Source organism: Plectropomus leopardus, chromosome 12, assembly GCF_008729295.1.
Source record: "Plectropomus leopardus isolate mb chromosome 12, YSFRI_Pleo_2.0, whole genome shotgun sequence".
NCBI lineage: Eukaryota > Metazoa > Chordata > Actinopteri > Perciformes > Serranidae > Plectropomus > Plectropomus leopardus.
Window position 1 is genome coordinate 22,174,103 of NC_056474.1, and position 20,351 is coordinate 22,194,453.

At 40.9% G+C, this 20,351-nt stretch overlaps 1 protein-coding gene across 1 annotated transcript; it reads left to right on the plus strand.

Annotated features, from left to right (window-relative positions):
- Nucleotides 1-1,028: 1,028 nt before the first annotated feature.
- On the plus strand, nucleotides 1,029-12,238 carry LOC121951529 (phospholipid phosphatase 3-like). The gene is made up of 5 exons (XM_042497889.1): nucleotides 1,029-1,355; nucleotides 7,605-7,885; nucleotides 8,027-8,084; nucleotides 8,216-8,392; nucleotides 8,838-12,238. The coding sequence occupies exons 1-5, from the start codon at nucleotides 1,158-1,160 to the stop codon at nucleotides 8,964-8,966; spliced, it is 843 nt and encodes a 280-aa protein (XP_042353823.1). The 5' UTR covers nucleotides 1,029-1,157; the 3' UTR covers nucleotides 8,967-12,238.
- Nucleotides 12,239-20,351: the final 8,113 nt, after the last annotated feature.

Here is a 20,351-nt window from a genome sequence, read left to right on the forward strand (position 1 = left end):
AAAAAAAACGACAAAGTTAATAATGTGAATCTTGCTGAATGTAAAGGGAAAGCCATCATCCTGGAGTTCCCATCAGGCAGCAGAGCTCTGTCTGTAACCTGAGCTCAACCCAGCTGGACCTTCAAAGGCCAAAGTCAGCTCTGTGTGTGTGTGTGTGTGTGTGTGTGTGTGTGTGTGTGTGTGTGTGTGTGTGTGTGTGTGTGTGTGTGTGGATATAAGGGGTTGAGGGACTCAGCAACTGAAGCGTGTGTTGACATTTGGTTTGAGAAATCATGCCCCCCTCACCACAGCCATCTTGCCTTCAGCGGCTCTCAGCGCTGACCTCTGCACCCCGGTACTTTTTAGTTTTTGACACTGAGAGACAGAGGAAGAGAGCGTGCGAGAGAGAGTGCCAGTGTTTGTTTTCCTTTGTATTGGCAGACTGCAGAATTATTCAAAGAGCGACTTGAACGCTCCCCCATCAGTTAAGTGGTGCTTTGAAGTGATTTGAAAGTGTGTTTTCCAAATTCTGTCAGATTTGAGGCCTCTCCTGGGTACCACGTCCACACTCAAATTTCAAAGTCCTCCAGTGAAGCCTTTGGTAAATGGAGGAAATAAGCTTTCCATTTTGGCTTGCATCTCAGTAACACCCACTCTGTTTGTTGAGAGGAGATAAATAAGATCTTTTTGCCACTTTAAGTGGCGAAAGACGCTAAATTGATCAGACGCAGATACCCCCCCCCCCCTCCAGGGATATTTAAGTGAGCCTTTTTAAGTGTACTTGAAAGCCGTAGCAGGAAAGGAAGGATGTCTCTGATACGGTTTGTGTTTTTTTCTTGTCAACTTGCAGCAGTGGTCTCTCTCTGAAGAACATTACACATTCAATCCTTTTAGCGCTAACTCAGCCTGTTAGAGATCAGTTGATGCTATTCTAAGCACAAAAGGTTCACTTAAGTCCAAAACAATGATGTAGCTTTGATTTTTGGCATTAATTCCAACACATTTTGTTCTGTTTATTTTGGCTCACTTTCTCATGACAGCATCAGTGTCTGTTATGAAAACAGGAAGAGACACATGAATACATGTCTGCTGTAAGTTTTTTAAATGTTTGGATGAATGTGTGAGATTTTTTGCCTGTCTGTGCCTTTGTCTGCTTTTCTATTTGTCTTCCTGTTGAAATGTCCATTGATGCAGCTGTCCACTGTGTGTCCAACCATGCAGTGTTGCTCGTTGCCGTGTTTTTGCACAAATCTCCCTTCCCGCCTTACCAGAGAGGATTCTTCTGCAATGACAACAGCATCAGGCTGACCTATAAAAGCAGCACGGTGTCCACCACCATGCTCACAGCCGTGGGCGTCTCTGTGCCCGTGGTCTCAGTAAGTCCTGCTGTGGTACTGCAAGAGAACTAAAGAGCATATGTTGGGACACTCAGTTCATTCGATGGTTGGCTTGTGACACCTCAAAAGACATGATTGGTTCGACAGGCTCTGACTCACAGTCAGTGGTTTTGCATGTTGTACCTCATTAGCTGCAAATCATGTATACTGTGCATTACTGCCAAACATTTTCCAAAGCTACTGTGTATTATCATAAGCTTTAAGATCAATTTCCTACCCTAGAGATGAGGCAGCCATTGCTTTCCATTTCTTCACAACTGTGAGAAAATGTATGGACTGTGAAGGTAGCCAAATTTATCAAGGTTTACTCTAGACCTTAAAAATTGTCCTTTGTAGAGATGCAACTGCTTTTTTTGAATAATTGAATACATTTTTTTCTTTTTAAAGCACAGCTTAATTTATCTAAATTGCTTGTTTTGTTTGACTAGCAGTCTAAAACATAGAGATATTCAATGTATTTCCATAGACAACTAAAAAAAATAGATAATATTCGCATTTCAGAAGCTGGAACTGTTTTTGGGACATACAGGGCATTAATATAGCAGCAAACAACTATTTGCTTTGTAAAAACATCTCCAACGATTTAGCTGTTAGCTCTATCAGCACTTTTGCTGTTTGTAGCAGTGTTTGCACTGTTATGACAGTTAGCTGTTAGCCACCTCCTCAGTGCTGAGCGCAGTGTGCAGGCAATCTCAGCTCAGACTCTCAGCTTTTGACTTTGTAATGTCCTTGAATTTTTGTAATCACACATCTTACACTGATTGTCACCTATATGTCACTAGCTGGTCCAACAGTGACAAAAAACAGTTTTTGTAGGTATTCTTATTTGTATTTTAGAGTTTGTCATTTACGAGATAAGATGAAAAAATGCGTAAAAACGTGGTGTGCTTTGGAAAATGATGCTCCTTGAAGACATCCACAGGTGCGCTTAAAAGTCACCACTAATACTGAATATTGAACAAAGCTGGCGTCATTATTTCTTAATTGGTCACAGATAACAGCCACAGAATGGACTGAGCCTGTCCCAGATGCGCCCTTGTTGCCTCTTGCTTGTACCCGCAACCTTTTGTAATTTGCGTATCATTAACCCAGCACCTCCATCTCTCTCCCTCCCTCACTCATCCCCACCCCCTTCTTTCTCTCTGTGCCGCTCACTGCTTCTTCACACTAGCCGGCCTGCCTTTCTTGGTCATTGAGACCAGCGCTGTTCAGCCTTACCGTAGAGGGTTTTACTGCGATGATGAGTCCATCAAGTACCCGGCCAAAAATGGAGACACCATTAGCGACGGTGTGCTTAGTGCTGCTGGCATTCTTATCACCATCCTCTCTGTAAGTCACCTCACTGATCACTAATGTCATCACTCTTTGTGTTTCAGCAGCCTTCACCATTACTAGCAGCACCAACTGACACCTTATACCAGATGTTAACACAATTTCTCATCCTCAGTGCATTGTAGTGTTTCTTAAAAAGCCCAGTAAGGGGTTCTTATTTGTTTCTGATAACATCTCAAGCTGTACATAAGAATGTGGAAATTATATAGAAATTTTAAACTACTGGATCAGTTACTGTAAAACATTTCTCCAACCAAACCAAGCACATTTCTACTGCACTCATGTTGAGAGAAAAACTATCGTGCACACTCCCTCAGAGGGCTTTATCTGACTGTTGGCTCATTGTGGTTATAAACTAAGATTATCCTCCATGATAACTGAAACAACACCTCCCCGAACCTGTGCTATCACTCCCTCCGATTGGCTTCAGCACATTCCAGATAAAAAGCCGTCAACAGCATTTGTCCAAAGCTTCTCTCCTCAGGGACTTAAGATGACTCGTTGATTAAGGCACTTTAGCAAGTGAAGTGTTGAGTTGTGTGCTGCAAATCACTTGGGAGAAAACAGTGAGGCTGTATTCAAGATCTGCAAACTGAACTGTCATCCCAACCTCCTGTAATCGAAATTCGTTTTTCTCCATTTGCCACTGCTCAGAGGTTCAAGCATAAATCTGCTCCGTACATTTTGCCACCACTGTTTTCCGACATGCTTTCCATTTTGAGTAATGCATCTGTCTACACAGCTTTGTAATGGCTAGCTGTTCAGTAAGAGTCTACACAGATAACTGTGACCTGAAGTGTTTTTGGCTGCCCCCCCCACCCCCCACTTGTGCATCTCAGTACATGATTGTGTACTGATGTTTGGGTTGTCTCAAAACACTTTTGAATTCACAGCGGTGCTGTTGCTTAAACAAATTCAGTGTAGATACTGACACACAGCTTAGTATCGGTTGCCTTTGTAAAAGTCCTTTCTGCATTTTGACTAACTTGGTGTAGCAAAACTTAACACACCAGCATCCTGACATCCAGACTCAAACCCACCCATATCCTCAACTAAGAAAGAAGAAACTGATGTACAAAGAAAAAAGGGGGAGAAAAACACATTTTTACAGCATGTAAATTGGATGGTAAATTTTAGATTACAAATGATTCCCCACATATTATATTGTTTCACTTCAAACATGGACACATTTTTATCTGTCTCGAGACAGTTCACCCTGAAATCAAAAATCATATTTTCCCTCTTATCTGTTGTGCAATTTATATAGATATATAGATATAAAGTTTTGGTGTGAGGCGCTGAGTGTTAGAAATATCGGCTGTAGAGATGTCTTCCTTCACTCAGATATAATGGAACTAGATGGCACAACAGTTTGTGGTGCACGAAGCGCCCAAAATACACATTTGAAAAACACAACAGCAATGTTGCTTTCCTGAAACCATGACCTGGTTACTCAAGATAATCCACAGACTTTGTTATGTTTCATGTAGGAACTCTTTTCTTTCTACCAAACTACACCCACCAACTGTATCATCGCGCAGAAGAAAGTGTGCATCTACTTACGTGACAGTTTGGCATGTAAACATTAACGTGGCCTCCTCGGCTGAGAAGTAGCCAGCTCAGTGATGCTAGGAGAGCTAACAAAAGAAGCATGCTTCCCTCTGTGCTTTGATACGATTGGTGGATGTAGTTTAGTGGAAAGAAAATAGTCCTTACATGAAACTGCTCAAAAAAAGGTCTGTGAATTATCTTAAGTAAAGGGTCATGATATCTGAAGAGAGACACTGCTGTTGAGCTGTCAGATGTTTTTTTTTGTTTTTGTTTTTTTGCCATATATACGGCAGATATCTCCCACACTGACTCACACCAAAACAATTGAGAGTGATAAATAGTACTACAGATAAGAGGTAAAATATGTGTTTTTGATTTGGGGGTAAACTAAACCTTTAATATAATTTGTAAAGTGATTTGACCTTTGGACCATGACACCTTAGCATCCCCTCTGAATAACCACTTTATTAAAACTCTAGAAATCATCCCAAAAGCAATAGCAACCATTTGGCAACCACCATTTAGGAACTACTGCTTACTGGAGCAACCAACTAGCCACTGCATTGGAAACCTTAGCAACTATTAAGATACAACGTGCTAGACACCTAACAACATGGAGCAATGTGTCACTGGCTGCTAATACATTAGCCTCTAATTGACAATGTCACTTGATAGGTTTTGCATTAGCAGACCCCCAGAGGGAAGGTGCCTTACTCATGGCATGACCTGTCTCTCCCCATAGCCAGCAGTGCCCTCCTCCTGGAGAGCAGACTACTATACAGGCTTGGGGCCACAGGGGTTTTCATGGTGAGAAGGCTTTCTGGCCCTGTGTAATTATGGTTGACGCAATGGTTGTTAGGTTAAATACTGTAATTGGTAGGGTGGAATTGTGGTGAAGGCCCAAAACAAGAAGACTTTGCCAGATATCTAATTTTCCCCTCGAAAAACGTGACTTTACAATCCATCTCACCCCCTGGAGCGCTCTTGCTTATCTTTGTGTTTTTTTTAAACCAGAAAACACCAACATTCGGTCATTTAATGCTTCGTTTCCCACTAAACACAGACGAGAAAGACAAGAGGCCACATCCTTTATAATTTATGCAGATCTTTTTTAGAAGGAATGAAAACACCGCAGTGTCATTTCGAAATACATGGCGTTTGTCAAAAGCCACAAATCAGCATCTTGACTATCTCTTGAGGTCTCAGTGTAACAGCTACATATCCTACAACACCGATTCATTTATTCATTCACACAGTTAAATCTTTCTCACAGGGGGGAACCAGATGTGTTTACTCCCCCTCCCCTCTTTCCCATGGAAGCAGCTGGGTTTTATCGAGCTGGCTCTAAAGGCCTGGATGGTGGAAAACAACGCTCTCTATCAGCTTGTTAAATCTCCGTGAGGGCTATCCCTCTGCAGAGAGTGTTTCCCAGAATGAGACTTAATTCTGCGCCCCTCAAAAGAATGTCTGATGAAACTGAGATACTAACATGAAAACAGCCAGACATCCCTTGTGAAATCGGAGCTGTTTCAGAGAGGCAGCCTGAGCGGTGAAAAACAAACGTGCCCCCGACGTGCGCCTGGTGGAGTCTGGCCACCAGAATCAGACATGTCGCCTAGCTCAGCATTTCTGCTGATTAGAACCAGCGGTGCCTCCCCCGCTCCCTCCCTCTCCACTCCTCATTCCTCCCCTCACCTTCATCTTTCTCCTCCTCTCCTCTTCTCTTTTAGCTTTCTGTCCTCCCCTCCTGTCACTCTGCCCTCCATCCCTCCACTCTCTCCTCCGAACACCTCCACGCTCGTTCCAACTCGTCTTCCACACTTTCATTTGTGACTTTGCTGGAAGACAACAGGGGTTGGGGGGGTTGAGGGGGTTGGGAAGGCGTTTTTTGGAGCTGGAACAGCTGTTGTGAGTTATGGCTACCTCCCCCCTAAGTCCGCCTCACACGTCAGTCGTCGGTTTTAGACGGTGGTTTATTTACACACTTATAGAAAACTATACATGGCGGACAGTTTAAGTTGCCTCCCACGTCGCCTCACTGTTTTCTCTCAGAAGTAGAACAGCACAGGTAAACACTTTCAGCTGTAAAGTAGCCCTTTTCAAACCACTTCAGAAGAAATCACTGAATTCTGTTTAAGTAACCATAGTAACATCTTGATCCTGTAAAAAGTTATTTTAATCAAATACATTACTTCTCTGTAGCACATATCCACCCTCACCAAATCACACACTTTGATGTACTTTTCCACAAGAGCTAACTGCTGTTTATTCTGTGAAATTTGGTGAGCACAATTTACAGTGTTCTTGTGTTAAAAAGGGTGATGACAGGGAATGTCTAAAATTGCGGAAAATTACTGTACAACTTGTCCACATGACTTTTTCAAAACATTTCTGTCCACAGTAGAAAGCAAAAACGACTCAAAACGCTCACCAGCGTTAGCTCCTTTCCACATTCTCCCGTTGTCACAAAGGTAGTAAAGTGTACAGGCTACCCTTTTCAAAAACACATTGAAATCTCATTAGCATTGATTCCCCTTTGATATAAGGATAAATACTCTCAGTCAAAGATATGATCGATACTCTGGACATGTGAAAGTTTTTCTTCTACTCTTCATCCGCAGCAACAATCCCACTCTCAAAATTTTCCCACCATTTGCTAGTTTGACCAGGCCTGACCTGAAACCTTTGTTTCTGTCAGACTGTAAACTGCAGATGCTTAGATGGACCAAATAACTCTGGGTGCAGCAGACGCTTCCATTTTTCAAAGAAGTGCTGCAGCAATACTAAGCTTCAGTGAAAAGTTGTCCCAACAAAATTTCAGAAACTGGTAATCTGCTGTTGTTATTGTTCCAGGCTCATGCTCATTACACAAAGGAACAAAGGGCAAGTGCACCCTGAGGAGATGAAGTTTCCCAAATGCTCCGATTTACTTGTTCACATGGATACAGAGTAACTTCCATTTGAAACAATTTCCACCTCAGAGGGCTTTCTATAATATCTCTGTTTTAGTGACCTAAAACTCTGTTTAGATTTGGATGAGAAAATATCAATATTGAAAATATCAATCAACAAAATGATCTGTATGTGTTGAGAATGTCTAAGTTGAGTATAAAATAATGAGAAATAGGATACATGTTACTTGCCAAACACATTCCTCTGTCCAAGTAACATCATTTCAAAGTGCTACCCCTGTCCTCTTGAAATATTTTGGCTCTTCTGCAGTCACACATTTTCACAGTGCACTCAGGAGATGTGATTTGAATGCTTAGGAATTAGGGTGGACATTGAGACTGGGACTTGAAATCATGATATCCGCTGACATCACCATCACTTCTGTCTCTTCAGATCATCATTGGGGAGAGCTACAGGATCTACTTTCTGAACGAGGGATCCAAGTCTTTTGTAGGGAACCCCTATATATCTGCTCTATACAAGCAGGTGGGCGTGTTCATTTTTGGCTGCGCCATCAGCCAGTCCTTCACTGACATCGCCAAAGTATCAGTGGGCCGCATGCGTCCCCATTTCCTCGATGTGTGCAAACCTGACTTCTCCACTATCAACTGCTCCCTGGGTTACATCACTGACTACCAGTGTCAGGGGCCAGAGAGCAAAGTTCAGGAGGCCAGGTATTAAGATGAATTGAGAGAAACATATTGAAATCTTCTGAAAATGTTTTGCATTAAAAATGTTTTGTTTTAGTTTACATTATTTTTTACATTATTTGTGAATATTGTGGTACAATGCTGACTGTCTTCTGTTCCTCTCAGGAAGTCTTTCTTCTCTGGACATGCATCATTCTCCATGTACACCATGCTATACCTGGTGGTGAGTCACTGAATCGTTTAAACTCACATTCTGTTGTATTGTATATAAATACACACCATATTACTAAGAAATTTCTCGTCCTAGAGTACAACGTTTTTCTATCTATATCACCTCATGATTCTCTTTTACAGTTTTACCTGCAGTCTCGTTTCACTTGGCATGGAGCTCGCCTTCTGCGACCTCTGACCCAGTTCACCCTCATCATGATGTCTTTCTACACCGGCCTGTCCCGTGTCTCTGATCACAAACACCACCCCACTGATGTCCTGGCGGGCTTTGTGCAGGGAGCCCTGGTGGCCTATTGCATAGTGAGTGTTTCTATTATGTAATATTGTAATCCTCCATATTAGAAAAGATCAGAAACTATCAAGAGTTTGAATGGCCTTTAAAGTTACACAAGGCAGGACTATCCTATAAAACAATTTATAGAGGCATACAAAAGTAATCCCCTTCAGTCATCACCTATGACCCGCTAGAGTGTGGCATTGTATTTATCTGCAGAGACCCTGCCCTATGCCTGTATTTTCTCATTTTCCTTTTATTTTGCCACGTTGGGTATAGTGTAAAGGTAAGGTGAGGACTTTGTAAAAAGGTAACGACCAGATGTCAGACAGTAAACAGCATGAGCTCAAGAGAAAGCAAAAAAAAAAATCATGGACAGTGCTGGATATATAATTGCATTGATTCTTACTTTGAAGCTGCCACTTTACAGTGAGTGACATGTTGAAGGTTTTTTTTATGTTCCCTCCACAGGTATTCTTTGTGTCAGATCTGTTCAAGCCCAGAGGCAGACGTTCTAATCTGTCGCCAACCCCTGTGAAGAAAGATCTTGTTCCTCCAGCAGACATCAGAGAGCGGAGCAATCATCTCATTATGGCATAGAGAAGACTGCACACTGACTGTACAGAGCCCTGACCTGTGCCATTTAAATCACTGCTACAGCCACTGGTAAATACTGGATAAAATAAACTCACAACAATCTGGATAATGCAGACAAATATGGAATCTCGGAGGATGAGAAGAGCCTACGGAAAACAGTCAACCAAGTTTTGCTCTCTCAGCGGAAAGTTTCATCTTTTTCCTCATGCTCACCAGACATTTTAATGTGGAAAAGAGAGAGGACAAGGGGTATTTGCACCTCTTCTATTATGAAGATTATTATATTTTCTCCTCTGTCAAGGCCTTTCCATGGACAAAAGTCTGACATGAACCAAAACTGAGAAATGGCAGCTGTACACAAAGCTGTGTGTGGCTTTTGTGCCTTCTCCCCTCAGCTGCATCCAGCATGGGAGCTACACTAATATTCCTGCCACTTCCTCACTGTGAGACTAATACGAACAAATCACGACGAAAAAACAAATTCCTAGATTTCATAAAGGATGTTGTTTTTGCTTGGTTTTATTAAAAACATAATATGTGTGTTTTATAGCACTATTTTAGCTAAACTCAGTACTGTTTGTCACCACTTGAATTACCTGAAGTGAAGCTTTTGGAAAGCTTTGTAAGACTTTTTTAAGCTTTTGTTTTGCCCATAATGTCGTGTTCCTTAGAAGGTGCACATTAGTCACAGTAGGTGGAAAGTACAGTGAGAGCGTATGCGTTAGACGTGGGCCTCTTTCTGCTGGATAGGACGAGCCCCCACTGAGCCATTTAATGAAATGACTGTTATATGTACCACACGGGTGCTCACAAGTGTTAGGTCGAAGTGTGCGTCAGAGTGTGTTTGTCCCTTGCATGTGCTCACATGCAGTGTATGTCTTTGTGTGTGTCTTTTGTTGAGGCCTTTCTGAGAGTGAGTGCCAGTGTATCTTAATGTCATGTCTATATATTTTAGTGTTTATAGCCTACAAGTGTGCCTCTCTTCAGCCAGAGGTTAGGCACCTGCTCCAACAGACACATGTAACACGAGACGGGAAGACTGTGGAAAAAAAGCATCACAAGCAGCTTATGTACTTTACTGTTAACAATCATAGTGACAATTCATGTCGCTGAGGAATCCTGTTATATACTGTATGCCACACAGGCATATATGTACTTAAAGGGGGCCTATTTTGCTTATATTCCGGTTCATACTTGTATTTTGAGTTTCTACTAAAACGTGTTTACATGCTTTAATAGTCCAAAAACAATTATTCTGTCTGAGAGAACGTGTCTGAAATGCTTCATTTCAGTGGCTGTTTCTCTAAGACCCCCCCCCAAAAAAAGCCCAGTCTGATTGGATTTGTCAGTATTTCCGGGTCTTTTGTATCTATGCTCTCAGCGTCTCTGCACCCTCTTTGCAGCTGAGGACATGACTGTAAGTGCGACTAGCAACACTTTCTACCATGAAAAGTCACCTATTAGAATGTCTAAACACAACCTGACAAGTTCAAGCAGGAATGTTATCCAAAATCAGGGTCAAAATAACAATATCAGCAACCAAGATAGCATGTTTCCCTGATATTGATATGGGAATCATATATGTAGTGCACATGAGAGAAGTTTGCCTTCAAGGTTTTTAACCCATACCATCATTGTTTCCTAAACCTAACCAAAAAAGGACTTTCTAACAGAAAGCCCCGAAGGCGATAGTCTCCCAACAGAGCATGTAGCTACCTGTAGCATTGTGCTTGTAATGGGGGAATGACTGTGTAGAGTGACACTCAACTGATAAAAATCACCAACAAAACCTTCTAAACACAAACATAAGACATGTTCCAGCAGGAATAAGATCAAAAAATGGGAAGAAATTTGCAACACTGGCAGCCAGTATTCCATGTTTCCCTGATGTTAGTATGTACCTAAATGCAGCAGAATGTAAACACTTGCAGTAGCATGTCTGGAGCAGATAAACATAAAAATAAATTATTAATTATAGTCTGACATCAGCTCGTAGCCAGAGTAGAAAACTTTGGCCACAATATCTGTCATTATAACATTCAATATTCTTAACATATATATGACAGATATGGAAAAATATGGAAAAAGCATAATCGGCCCCCTTAAATGGTATATCTCATTAAGTCTTGTAAAGTAATACAATAGGGCTGGCTATAAGGGTCTGCATTATAATAGACAAAAATCTTTATCTTGAATTTTAAGCAATACTGATGCTGCATTTGCATGACATTAATGTTATGAACTTTTTAGTAAAAAAACAAAACAAACAAAAACACTTAAAACCACTGACTGGAAGCATCTTCCTAACTCAGTTTAAGTTACTGAGACTAGGGATGGGACGATACACGATTGTAATGAAAATCGTGATTTAAAAAAACACAAGCTGACAGAGGTGAATTTCCATTAATGGGATAATTGTGAATAATATGTTCAGCAGCATCCAGAGAGACTGCTGGGAAACCAAGAATTAAAGAGACTGCAAAACAGGCTGCATACACACCAACCACAAAAAATAGCAAAAGATCTTACCCAAGCATTGAAGTATTTAATATCGAAAGATATAATTTCATTTAAAAATGTTTTTAAAGAAAGCCTGACTTTTTAAGATTGTTTAGTTTTCTGTAAAAGAGATGTTCACTAAAAGAAGATGTGGGTCCCATCCATAATGTAATGAAAATATATCTTTCTTAACAAAATGTAAGGTAAATTGATTCCAAAATGTTTTAGTGCCATGTTTAGAGTTTTCAGCATATTTTGATATTATCCAGATATCTTAAATTGCAATTATTTTGACCAGGATAATTGTGACATCAAAATTTCTCATCGTCCCATGCCTGTAACTGAGACAAACTTTATAGACGTTAATAAGGAAACCCTTTTCTTCTTAACACCTCTTGAATATTTGCTATATATGGGATCAGAAAATTCCATACTTGTATAATACTGTATCATGTATATATATACAGTATATTTTTTGAAATGGCCACTATGACTTGTGTGTTGAGACCTGTGTAAATGTCAAACATGCTGCTTTAAAGAGGCAAAGCTTGGCAAATGTCATCTAGTGAAGTTGACAACTTGTGAATATTAAGTTCAATGAAAAACAAAGCTCTCAAAGCAGACAGCTTCAGTACATGTTTATTAAGATAAATGCCTTTCAGTATTTTTGTAATGTCGTGAAATTTTGTACTATGCAACTGTAAGACGTATGAAAGATAAAATATCTTTAATAAAACACAAAAGATCAACAGCAGCATACTGTGATCTTTATTTCACTCTTTGGGTCATACATGACTTTTGTACTATATTTCAGTAGCCGGCCAACTGTGCGTGCGATGGAGAGATCTGGGCGTGGGGCAATGGTTGACTTCCATGCTCAGCTTCCTGTGGGGAAATAGTGCACATTCCAGGCTTTAACCCCTCTCCCCAATGGCTCTCTGGAATAATATAGACTCCACACAGAAAGTATGCTAGAGTGGCAAAGTACATTCACATATGAAAATGCTTAAAGGCAATGTACAGTAATTTGCCTTTAGTGTCTTTTATTATCCTTATATACCACTTCATCTCCACGTAAAACCTGAATAAACCTTCGGCTAAATATATATAGACCATCCGCAGGTTGTACCATGTAAAGAAACTGCACGGTTCAGCATATCATGAGCTGGCTAATTGCGCCAGTGTGTTCACATGGTGTCTTAAGCTGATTGATTTCACTGGATCAGGCACAGTGCCCAGAAGGAGATTAGAGTTGATTAGTTTAATAAGCTGCAAAATGTGTTTTGTTTTTAAGAACATGCCAGGGGTGATACTATTGTGCAGCAGCTGTCTTGTGTTATGACTACTACTAAATTACTGTTTCCAGTGTCTTAATTGGGCACAAGACTACACCCGGCAGAGTGAGGGCTCTGTGGAAGAGTTTAGTTTTTTCACAACTTGGGCCCAAACTGAAAAATCTCAACGATGGGTTACATGAAATTTGGTACCTATATCCATTCATTGTCCCCAGTGGATGAAACCTAATGACACTGGCAATCCCTTGATTCCTCAGCATCACCAGCAGGCTGTAACTTTATATCATCCCATTAAATATTGCAACATCTGCAGGATGGGATGTCAGAAAGTTTTGTACACATATTCATGGTCCCCAGACCATGTATCCCAATAGCTTTGTTAATCTCCTGTAGTTATGAGTGAAATCTTGTGACAACTATAGAGTTCATTTATAGCCTAACACTAGCTTTTTACTTCTGGCGATTGCATTTGGCTTCAAAAATCCTGTGTGGTGTTCTTTGTTTATAAAAATGATCTTGAACAAAACGTGCAATTGTGATAAACTTTTGTTAACCAAAGAGCTTTTTTTCCTGTAATTATTCAAAATCCAATGGAAAAAATTCATAGGCTTTTGGACATGGGAACTTGGGCGATGCTAACTTTCGTGTCAGCCAACAGAAAATTTAATCACTGGCGCTCTCTATAGGATATACAGCCATAAAATTATACAGACATGGGCCCTTGAAAATAATTTGTAAAAATGTATCTAACCACAAGTTATCTTGCTCTAAATGAATGTTGACTTGATGATAGTACAAGATTCTTGAGGAGGAGGCTTTGTTTACGTGGTTGAAAAGTCAACCAATGGTGGAAAAAATCGTATTTTGATTCAAAGTAGCACAGCCTTCACTCTCCATGTTATGACAGAAATGTAAGGGCATGTTAATCAGAGTATGTATCTAAACAGGAATATTGATTTTCGTTAGCAATGTAAACAGCTTAGCAGGGGTAGCCTTTTTTTGTTTGTTTTTGTGCATGTAAACAAAGTCACTGTTGTGTAGCAGTTTTCTGGTGTTATGACTACCATTAAATGACTTTTTCCACTTTTTCTACTGGGTACAAGACTACACCCATACAGGGTGTGTGTTCCTTTTGGAAGATGTGTTTTCAGCCCTTTTACTAATATCGACCTTCTTCTGAGTTTCCATCTCTTGCTGCCTCTTCTTCTTGCTAATCCAAACATGGAGCGTGTTTGATTAACAGATCTAATGAAGGTGTAAAGACTCCTCTGCTTCCAAACATGGCAGTGCCTTTAAGTCCATGAGTGTTGCTCTCTCTGTTCAACAAATGTCTGCATCCAGTGCCAAATGCTTGACATAATGTTTATCTTTGTGAACCAGTCCTGACCCACTCCATTAAACCATCAGTGGTGAGAGATTTTCTCAAAGATATCTTCAGTTGTAATTGGAAGTGATAGGGGCAGCATGCTGAGTATATTTTTAGTATTCACTAGACCAACGAATGGCACAGGCCAAGATTTTTTTTCCACGTTTTTAGCTGGACCCATTTTTCTTCTCGGGGTTCAAAGAGGCTTTCTTGATCAGCAGTGCTTAACATTCTAATAATGGAATCCTTCTCATGTGGTTCGGAGGAAAAAACTGTTGTTGTGTTTTCCCACCGCAGTTTAACCCCCATTATTTGTCAAGTAATTACCCTCAGTGATTTACACATTCTTCTCATGAACTCTGTAGCACTTATGTGGTTGCTCTGAAGTGATGACTTATTTTCTTTCTTGTTTACTCCCTAAACACACACACACATACACACACACGCGCACACACACAATTTAACCACCATCCATTTCCCCACTCACATTGTTGCAACTGTTATCGCTTAAACTACTAAACAGATGTATTTTCTCATCACTCAAACACATTAAACTGCATATGTGCGTCTTTGAATCGGTTTTTACAGCGAGAACAGTTTTAAGCTGTTCTCATGGTGCTTTAATTTGGCAAAAAACAAACAAACATACAATCCCCCCTCAACTGACCTCAGGCAGAGGGAGCAAAGACTGGCCCACAATAAACAGATGTTTTAAGCATGAGAGATCCTATACATCACGAAACATAACCATATAATATATCTAATTTTTTTGTTCCTATAGTGTGTGGCGAGCAACAATTTGGCCAAAACAGTGGACCACACACTAACAGATTCCATGCTCAAACCACCAGAGTCCTGACCAAGCCTCCAGGAACAGCCCTGGGCTTTGAAACTAATTTGGCATAGTGGCCGAAGTGTGGATTTATTACTTCCATGTCCATCACGTGGTGTCATGGGATCCAAAAAAATGTTACCATAGACTTACATTGTGAAAGAGACTGCTATAAATCAATGGGCAGTTGTTTTTTTTAGCATTACAACATCCACAAAATGACTTCTTTCACTATCAGAATTTGATCCATTTGGTCCTATAACATTTTAAAAGGCTAGAAGCATTGTGTGATTAAATAATTTTATCACCGTTCAAGTTAGTGGAGTGCTAAAACGAAAGTTCACTAAGCTGACAAAAAATGCTAGTGTGCCTGCTCTATGTGCCCAGTAATGTGTAAGCACAGCAGAAAATATGTGTATTTTTACACAAGAAAGTAGAACTTTTTTTCATCCGCCTCTGACCAACTTTCATAGGAATGGACAAGACCCTGCCCCAACACTCCCTGGCCAAAAATGATCCCCGAGGATGCCTAAAACTGCCACATGGTTATGAGGCAGACAGCCAGATGGTGACATTGTTTCCACATCCAATAATAGTCCAGTCCAACCCTGTCTTACAAACCATGAAATATTGATCATATAATTGCTACTTTCTTGATTTATCGTTGGGTTTTTTTTTTGTTTGTTTTATTACAACATCTTATTCACAATTTATTTGTGTAAAACAAACTGTGATGTCCAGTCTACATCTAAAGACTGATATTACTGAGGCAACAACCTTCAAGGCTAGAAACTGAAGCCAATGTTTAAGTGCCAAAAACTGCAGTTCATCAAACGGCCACTTGAGGCTGGCTCCAAAATAGACCCTCTTGCTAAAATGCCCGACAATGCAGCAGAAGTAAACTTGTTTACAACCTGGTACACAGCACTAGAATTACCATCTAATGGCCAGGTAATGTCGGGGATGTTTCTTTTTGTAACTTTTTTTGAACCATAACATGAAGCCTTGGTTGGATGTTCAAACAACAGCCACTAAACGTCTCAATGTTTGCTGAGTGTTAATAGTTGCAAGTTGAAATCTGTCCAGCCCGGATGGACTTCAGACCAGACTGTCAGATGTAAAAAGAAACACTCTTTACATCACACCACAAGAAAATCTAGCAAGATGGCCTTTAGAGCCATCAAAAAATCTTGGCTCTGCTGACCATTTTCGGGAGCGTGAAATCAAGCCCGAATTGGCTTGATTCTTGTGCAATGTTAACCCCGCGTTAGAAGCTAAGGCAAGCAATCTGGCCTTGTGTATTCTTCTAGAAGTGCTGTACTTCAGAAAGTTTGGCCTGTCTGCTCCTTCAGTCAACTTGAAGCCTGTCATGGAGTCTGACGCCACATGACATTATTGGCAGTAGTCGCTGAGGTCATTTGTCCTCTCCCTGACAGATGGAGGGATGCTGAGAGGAAGCGAGGCACACCCTCCAAATGCCCCGGCTGATAAGTGACCTCATTACGGCTCCACTGGGCTTGTTTTTCTTATTCACAGAACACCATGATGATGGCTGGCTCCCCAGGAGACCTTGGCTTTTGAGCCATGCCAAGCTTTTGGACTTTCTGAGAGATTTTCTTCACTTGGCTCATGGCACACAATCAATTTCCAGGACTATCTCTATCAGCCTGAAAAACTTAAAACACATGGAAATGCACCACATCTTTAATCCCTCTACTCCATTTGTACATGTTCACTAGTTGTTTACAAGGACATTCATCATTTGCAAATTTCTGTTTTAGTGGACTAAAACAAAAGTGAGGCGAAGACAGCAGGCCTTAAACATGTTATGTAAGTCTCCTTTATCTGCCCCTCACTCATCCACTCACAGTACACGCAAACACCCCTCATAAAAAGTACTCTAAACCCTAATGTTACCCATAATATGTTGTGTCCGTGCCCAGAAGCCCTCAGACGTTGGGTTGCAGTGCTGCAGCTGTAAGTAATTCTCTCTCTCTCTTTTTCCCTCTCTCCTCATCCTCCCCTGTGTCTGGAGAATGTAAACATCAAGAGGGAGGCCAAATCTCTGCCATCACAACCGTTCTTACAGCTGATATCGAGACAGGGCTACACTGACCGGGAGTCTGAGCCTGAAATGGTCTAATGTACACAGAAAGTGAAGTGTGATTAGTGTTTGGATCTTGATGCTGCAACATTTTGCTGACAGTGTAACCCTATCCAGGAGCCTTTCCAGCTCAACATCAACATTTCAGTTATCCATTTGCTGTTGATGACATCCCTTGAAGTGTTTGCCATGCAAGTCGCACCATGGATGCAGAGCCAAAGATCAAAACCATTCCTTCTTCGTGGCATCTTTGATTGCCGGCGATGCAGCCTAAGGATGATGATGGCGGCCAGTCTATTGATTAGTCAAAACAACCAGAAACAACATCTAGGAAACTTTGCTATGGATATTCATGTTCTTCCTCATGACTGCCATGACATTTTGTCTGCTTTCCCCATCAGGTCATGGTTTTCCCTTTATTTCAATGTATCCAATGTCCATTGTTGTGCTTGAATGTGCTAAAAGAGCACATATTCTTAGATCTAAATCTGTGGTTAAATAATTGGTGGTTCAATTTGATCATACCTAATCATATTAGATAGATGGATGAGAGGAGCAGATATTAATGAGTGAAAGCAAACTTTTAGATCCAACACAGTGAACAGTTGAGTTTTACTTTCATTGCGTCTGAGGTTATGCTGCTCCATCTGTGCCCACTAGTACACTTTGTGCTGTGAGAATATGAGTAACCTAACAATAGATATACAACAGAGCGCCTGATGAATGGTCCAGCTCCTGAAGTAGAAAAATCAATATGTGGCGGCAAATGTTTTCATTTTGGAGTGCCACCACAAATAAATTAATTCGTCGGAAACCTAGAGAATACACCATATGTTCACAAAGATATTTTCAGTTTGTGTATGTCTTTTTATTGATTGAGGTATCCTAGCTAAAGAAGGCTGTGTTCTTTGGACTGTTGTTTTTAAATAGTTTACATTTGGGCCATCAAAAATGTAAATTTGGGGGCTTGGTGGCCATTTGGGCCAGTGCTAAAAAATATTAGCATCTGTCCCTGAAATGCCTTTAAATGAAACCAGAGTGCTTCTCTTTCTGTGCTGATGTAGTTTAAGTCCTGAGCATTCTTGTAAAACAGTGTTTTTTCCACTATTTCGTTTTCTATTGACATGCAAGTTTACAGTGTTAGCTCACCCAAAAGCAAGAAAAAAAAAGCAAAAGAGACTGTGTTGGTTTTTTGGGGACTAATGACAAATGAATGCTCTGCATGTGGGGCTTTCGACTGTTGTTTTGTATTCACAGTCATATAGCGACTTCCATAAAATCTCTAAATGCACACAAGCATTTTACTTCAATTTCTTTAAAAGCCATTTCTCACAGAACCCCCTGTCCCCTGTACCCCCACAAATATACACCCCAACTCTTGCAACCTCTCAAACTGATTTCCAACCCCAAATCCCAAGGCCATTTTCCCCCTTCTTATTTCTTTCTCTGCTGAAGAATTTGAACAAATTACCTCCATATGTGTCTGAAGGAGCCCCATGGGAAAGGAGCCAAGAAGAATATACTGCTGACAGAACACAAACATTGACTTCATCAAACATCGCGAGCAGCGTGCTTTGATGCTCTCCATATGCTCACCTGGCACCGACAGCCATTTGCTGACAGCAAAGCAACATCTCACCAGCGAGGCCCTCTATCTTCTTATGCCACATGTTGTTTCGTATCTGAGACAAGGAGGTGGATGGAGGCTGGTCATGCCAGGTGCTATCACCAATGAGGCAACACGTCATTGTGTCCAGGAGGGTTTGTGTTTCATCAGGCCTTCGACTGATGAGGTAATTGAGAGATAAAAATTTAAAGCGTCAGTTAAATGTAAATGCTTCATACGTAAAACGTAACGGAAGTGAACGAAATCCCAGTACCCCTCTATAGGGCCTCATGTGTTTTCAGTTAGTAACCAGAGAAACGACACAGGGGGAAGCATAAGACAGGACAGAAAAATGGAGAAAAAAAGGAGCAAGTAGTAAGACGGGGTATAACTTTTCCCGTGTGATTAACTTTAAATCTCAGGTACGGCACTCATTCTCACTGAAACCTGTATTTCACTTGGCACCTGGCCAGAGGCTTTTGACCTTGTTCACTTTCTTTCTCACGTCACTCGGCGGGCGCTTGGCTGTGACCTTTCAGGCAATGAATACACGTCTCAAGAGAATGATCACTTACTGGGCCTTACAGAGAAAAATCACCCAATCAACAATGCTATATTTCACGCGGTCATCAATGTGTCTGGAGCCGTAGTCTATCGTCAGTGCTGATCTCCAACATTAGGAATGTGTGATTCACCGAGGGAGGAAAAGGGTGGACTCTGCTCCTATCTAGCTTTCTCCAAGCTGCAATATAACAGAGCTACAGGTTGATCCAGAGCTATCCTCCTCTTAGGAATCTCTAACACAACAACATGCACAGAGAGTGTGAGGGGGAGAGATCGTCAAGGATTTGGCAATAACAGCCTTTTTGTGTAGAAGTGGGTCTATGAAATCGCAGGGGGTTTCATTGTGTAGCATTCCGTTTGGATCCAGTAGTCAGCTTTTTGACAGGCTGTTTAATGGTGATTAGAGAGAAGAGTCAGATCCAACAAGCCTGTTTTTGTAAGACTGGAAAACTGTAGAACAGAGTGGTTGCTTAGTCATATCCATTAGTGTTGTTGTTCTGCAGGACAATGACATTTGACAAGTCAAATGTTTTTGAAGGCAAACTCAACACCTTTTTTTGACTGGTCATATTAACTTTCATCATTGTTGACGTGGTGGTGAATGCCATTCTAAATCACACTCTAAATGCTGAGTTGGCGACGTATTTGGCAACAGTTGTTGACTCACTTTTTTTTTTCCAAAATACATTTAAAGACCTCAACAGCAATGTCTCTTCCCAGAGACACGGTTACTCAAGATGATAAACAGACCTTGTTGTGAGAAGTTTCATGTAGGTTTTTTTCTTTTTTTGGCTCCACATCGGTGACAGCCAGGGCCAGAGGCATTATGTTTCCATCCGTCCATCCTATCCATCTGTCTGGCCGTCGAACCGTCCGTCTGTCCCGTTCTGGTGAACGCGATATCTCAAGAAAACCTTGAGAAATTTTTTTCAAATTTGGCATAATTGCCACTTGAATAATAGAATGAACTGATTCAGTTTATTGGTCAATAAGACCTCATCTGTCTCATTCTTGTAAACACAATATCTCAAGAACACTGAGAGAATGTCTTCAAATTAAGCACAAATATCCCCTTGGACTCAAGAATAAAGTGATTAGATTTTGGTGGTCAAAGGTCAAGGT